Source organism: Antrostomus carolinensis, unplaced genomic scaffold (genome assembly GCF_000700745.2).
Source record: "Antrostomus carolinensis isolate BGI_N321 unplaced genomic scaffold, ASM70074v2 scaffold19529, whole genome shotgun sequence".
Lineage (NCBI taxonomy): Eukaryota > Metazoa > Chordata > Aves > Caprimulgiformes > Caprimulgidae > Antrostomus > Antrostomus carolinensis.
The window spans coordinates 1-5,541 of NW_010340860.1; the positions used below are offsets into that span (position 1 = coordinate 1).

A 5,541-nucleotide genomic window follows, 5' to 3' on the forward strand; every position below is an offset into this window, starting at 1 on the left:
CCCAACATTCTGTGATTCTGTGATTCTTTGTTATATAGACATGCTTGAGACAATAGGTCAGAATAATATGATTCTTGGCATGTCTTTAAGTAGATCTTACCCCTCTTAAAACTGAAGGAGTAAAAAAAACCCCAAAACCTCTTTAAAATACAGTGAAAATTCTGCCCAAGACTTCCACATCCCTTACAAAATTCTGTAGTCTAGAGGGAAATGTCCTGTCGCTGTGGCAGCAGCTTCCTCTGAGTGGAGATTCTGGAGGCACTAATGTGTATGTTCATTAAAGGTGACAGTTTTCTTGTTCTGTGTGGTTTTGCTGCAGAAGTTTTTTGCTGTTCAGGGTATGACAACTGGCTTGAGTTGTGTTTGTCAGCATCTAGCATTGCTGTGTCCTTGACTACAGTTCCTTAGTTGTGTAATATAAGCTGTACTAGCTTGTGAGCCTCTTGGAAAAACTACCTCCCAAGTTCCACAAGCTTTAATTACGTTGCATCATTTACCTGTTAGAACTCTTCTTAAAAAGCAAAATTAGTAAATCCTAGAGATACAAGAAAACTATGCACTCTAGCTCTATTTCTAGTATAAACTGGTACAGGAAACTTGTGTCCTTCCTTGTAATGCATTTTCTTGGAATAAGTTTCCAGTAAATGGGGAATATTTTTTGTTATACTACTAAAAGCAGACTAATCACTTAAAACTTCACATTTCAAAGAGGCTTTCAAATTGCAGTTATTTCACATGAACTGTTTTTAATGGGATGCATTTTTCTTTATTATTAATCAAATATGCTGCAGTGTTTTTAAATGTCTCTGTGAAAGAAAGACAAATACTGTGGTCTTAATTTTTTTTTTTTTTGGGGGGGGGGTCTTCTGCTGCTGCTAGAAAACATCTTTCTTTCTTGTTCCCTTTCTTCCCCTCCTGTTATTGAAGTGAATGTTGTTAGAGGTGGGAGAGCACCTGTTGGAGTACAGGTGGTGCCGTTCTTGGAGTATATAAAGAAAATAAAAGTGTGTTCTGTTCTGAGATCTTGCTTTTTCTCCAGGTGTAAAAGCAGGAATTAAATTCCTGTGTAGAAAGAGTATTATTCTAGGGAGGTAGAGCCTGTGTGACATTTAAGTGAAATAATAATACTGTTCTAGACTAAGCTCAGCTGGTGTGAGAACTTCATGTGCTTGCATGTGCTCTCCTGAGAAATGCTTGTGACAAAAGAACATGCTGCTTGTTGAATTTTCACAGGACATAAACATTTGTTTTCCTGGTTTTATTCTCCCTTTTTCTTACATTTCCCTCTGTTTCACTCAACTTTTGTTCTTAATGTGGTTTTGGACAGCAGTACTTCACTTCTTCAGTTCTGCCCAATCTCTCATCCCATCAGCCTCAGTGTCTCTGCTGAGATAACACAGGATGGTCGTGACAAAGATGGGAATAATACACAGATCCTTTGTTTTGTCTTATGCCATCTGATTTTGACCACTGGAGTTTGTGATTATCTATGTGTGCGGGTTTTTTTGTAAATAAATCTCTAATTCTTAGCTAAATTAATTATTTTCCAGTTCCTTTCATCTAATGCATCTTTCCACTATGGGTTTACATTTACTTTGTAACACCAAGTAACCACGTACAACAATTAAAATAAATGGAAATCAGCTATTGCCTGGAAACTCTCCCATTTATGTATGAGAAGCTGGGCTGATGCTTTTAGTACTTCTTGTCCTCTTACTCTTTCTTTGTGGGTTGTAGTGGCAGAGATATGTGCAATATACTGAAAAAGAATTAAAGAAGAGCTCCCTTATCTTGAATTGTGAAACAGCTCTTTAGATGAAAGTCGCTTCTGTGCAAGCTCTCCTCCTCCCCTTCCCCTGACACTCCCCTCATATTTTGATGACTATACTTCTGTTGTTTTCTTTTTTTCTCTTAAACTTTCAGGTACATTATGGTGCCAAGTGGAAACATGGGGGTGTTTGATCCCACAGAGATCCATAACCGAGGACAACTGAAATCACACATGAAGGAAGCCATGATTAAACTAGGCTTTCATCTGCTGTGTTTCTTCATGTACCTTTACAGGTTAGTTTCAAAAATTGCTCCCAAGGAACAAAGGAATTGTCTGCCAGCTATTTTTATCTTCTCTATTCTGCTAATGTAATTGCTGGTATTCGTAAGTGTCTTATCTTTTTGCATCCTGCTAAGCCTCAATAATATATTTTGACAACTATTTCCAGGCTTATTATGTGCCTTTATTCTTTCTGATCAAACGCTGTTTGGAAACTCAAAAGACTGCTCCTTAATCTCAAACCCACTATAAGTACAGTATAGAGAGTTACATGATTTTAGCACCTAGAGAAAGTGGCCCATGTAGAATGGAAATCAGCTTGGGGGCCAAGTTTATTTTACAAGTTCTGTTTTAGAAAATAAAGTTGATCTGGCAAAGTTACAAGGGGATGAGTTCTGTGATGAGGCCACTTACTACAGATGGAAGAAATACTGCCCTTCTACTGCAGTATTACTTCTGCAGTCCTTGTCTTCATAAGCAAAGCACATAGCATAGTTGCCCTGACTTTCTGTTTCAGAATCAAATGCAGTTCTCTCATGAAAGCTATAGCTGTTCCTACTTGCACATGCTTCAGTAATCCACTGGTATAATGTTTTCTGTTTTGTCACAGTATGATTCTGGCTTTGATAAATGATTGAGAAGTTGAAAAAGAACCATTAGCTGCCAAATTGGGTCATCACTCCAGTGACTGGTTGTGGAGCCACAGACACCTTCTGAACACACCTAGTGTCATCATGCAGTATATTTTTCCTCTTTGAACAAGAAATATTTTTCTGTATTTTTAACATAAAATATTTTCAAAAGACATTGGATTTGTGTAGCAGTTGTTTTTGTTCCTTTACAACCCAAACTGCTGGAGCTGCTGCTTCTGTAGGATGAAATCCTTGCTTACAGAACTGATCTCATGGAATTAAATGGTGACAAGGGAAACTCATTTCAGCAGCATGGGCTGGTAACAGTGGTAGTTCCAGAACAAATTTTAAGTGCAGCTCTGATGTCTGCTTCTTACTGAAAGGTGTCAGGATGTGCCTCTGGCTGTCAAGCTGCCCTATTAGAGCTTAGTTTGAAGCAGCACTTTGATCAGTAGGACAGCTTGCATCTTTGTGTCTGTTTTTTTCCGGCTGAAAAGCAATGGAATAAAAGTTATGCTATTCTCCCTTTCTATTCCCTCCCTCCAACAACCTCTATGAAGTCTTGTGTGTGGATGGACTAAGGTCCCTTTGGTGAAAGTGACACTTGTGTGTAAGAGTGAAAAACAGATAAATAAGAAACATGATTAATACTTGCTTTTTCCTTTCAACTCCCATTTTGTCATTGAAATACATCCTAGACCTCCATACAAAGTAAACATCATATTGCTGCAGGGTTGGAGTTGGTTACAGAGTCACTGCTCCATGAACCTGCTGTTTCTGTATCCAGTGAGGTGAATCCAGACTATGACTAGCTCAGGGAGGCGGTCTGGTAAACCCTCACCCAGTTATCCCAATTCTGATGTAACTCTGCTCTAAAGACATCAGAAAACTAAGTTCTTTTTGTATGGCTCTTGCATCAGTGATAAATATATAAACCTGAGTTTGTAACCTCACTTTCTTTAAATTTTTTATATGTACATAGAAACAGGTTTTTTTGAAACAAACACATCAAGTGAAACACGTCAAAAATACAGTTCTGTGATTAAGTCCCAATACTTATGATCTTTTCCTTAAGTATTATTCCTTGGTGTATAGCTGTAATTAGCAGAGTGTTTTCATGGCTAACAGTTAAAAGACAATACTGAAGCTCGATTTCTCTAGATACCTTGTGTTCAATGTTTGTTCTAGGAGAAGTTTGGCTTTAAGTTTATGATGAAAACTGCTGAAAATTACACTCATTAAAAAAAAAAAAAAAGAAATAGCTACCACAGCTGAATGCCACTGACTACTTGACACCAAAAAAACCCAAACTACAGAAAGTACTGTCTCTAAAAGCTGAAACCCAGAGAGGATGTAGGTCTGGAAAAAGGAGAGCAAATCAAATTTTAAGAGAAGAAACTAACTTTTGTAGCAGCTTACATGGTAGGCAGCAATTAAGTTATCTTCTTTGTATGTGAAAAAATACTACACATGTTGGGTTTTATCTATTAGAAGATAAGGGCAGTGTTAATAAACTACTTGAATTAAGTCCTTGCTGTAGCACTAACAGTAGATAAATTTCATTAATGACATTTCACACTGAGAAATGTGATCATTAATCTGTAAGTCCACCACTTAAACTAGCAGTTTTATGTTTTATTCTAAAGACATGATTTTGAGATAGGAGCTTTGTTATTAATGAAAATGTAAGATACATTGTCTTCAGTGATTTCTAACTACTAGCACCTCAGAATTACAGTGACGACATTAGATAGGGTAGACCAATTCCCTAATGGAACTGGTAAAATTTATCACTTACTATGAAAAGTAACTGGTTTTTTTTCTAAAATAGTTCTGTATTATGCAACATAGTAAATCAGTAAGATTAATAATATAACCAGTAGTCCTAAGAACAGCTCTACATGAAGGTTAACAAATCAACTTGAAACCCTGATAAGCCCACCAGAGCAAATCTTTTTCTATTCAGTACTGGCCTAGCTTTATTCTTTATTTTTCTCACAAGAAACTCTCTGGGATTTTGTACAAGTGCTAAGAAAAGACCATTTTTGCCTCTACAGCCAGGGTAGTGATGGGATTGGAGGTAGCAGTATTTGGGCTATATTGACCACCATGCAGTTATCAGTACGTTAACCGCCTTATCTTTGGCAGAAACGTTAGAGGCATGGACATCAGTGGTTACTCTTCAGAGCATCACAGGCCTTTTAAAGTGAGGAGACAACCAGGACTGCCACCTTTCTGTAGCGAGTAGATGGCCTAAGCATGTGCAACACATGCAGAGTAGCGGAGGGATGCATCAGGCAGCACAGAAAGCGTAAGCCAAGGTGTAAAGTAAGAGTAAAACAGGAACTGGCCCTCTGGAGAAGTACCCTACCTCTGGCAGAGTTTGTATTTAAACAAAATATTATGAAATGCTCACCTACCATCACATCCTTCATGTAATTTATTTTAAATAATCTGAAGTATGTAAAACAAATAAAAATTACCACTCATTTTAACTCTTACATATATACACACACACACACACACACACGGTTCTATAGAACCCCAAGACCTGTTTCTCTTGCCGTCTTCTCACCAAAGGCAGACATAGGACAGCAGATGAAACACAGTAACAAACCCAGCAAAAAAAACCCCAAACCTTCCTTCATCTGCTGTGCTGATAATTCATGGCTGAAGCAGGTCTGCAATCTAACAACCCTCCTGCAAATACTAGTACCCAAGGGAAGCAGCACAGAGGAGCCCATAGAAAGGGATGAAGCATGCCTCTTCTGTTGACACCTGCATTTAAGGCATGATGATGTAAACACTGCTCAAAGGGTAAGGGAAGGAGGAAGGTTAATACAGAGGTGCTCCTAGAGG

General features: G+C 38.0%; 1 protein-coding gene across 1 annotated transcript; it reads left to right on the forward strand.

Moving 5' to 3' along the window:
- Nucleotides 1-1,923: 1,923 nt before the first annotated feature.
- Nucleotides 1,924-2,688, forward strand: LOC104531432 (protein cornichon homolog 4; the record flags this gene model as incomplete). Its single annotated transcript, XM_010176314.1, has 2 exons — nucleotides 1,924-2,064; nucleotides 2,661-2,688. Coding segments are annotated over 2 exons (169 nt in total), but the record flags the coding sequence as incomplete, so codon positions are not given.
- Between the last annotated feature and the right edge of the window lie 2,853 nt (nucleotides 2,689-5,541).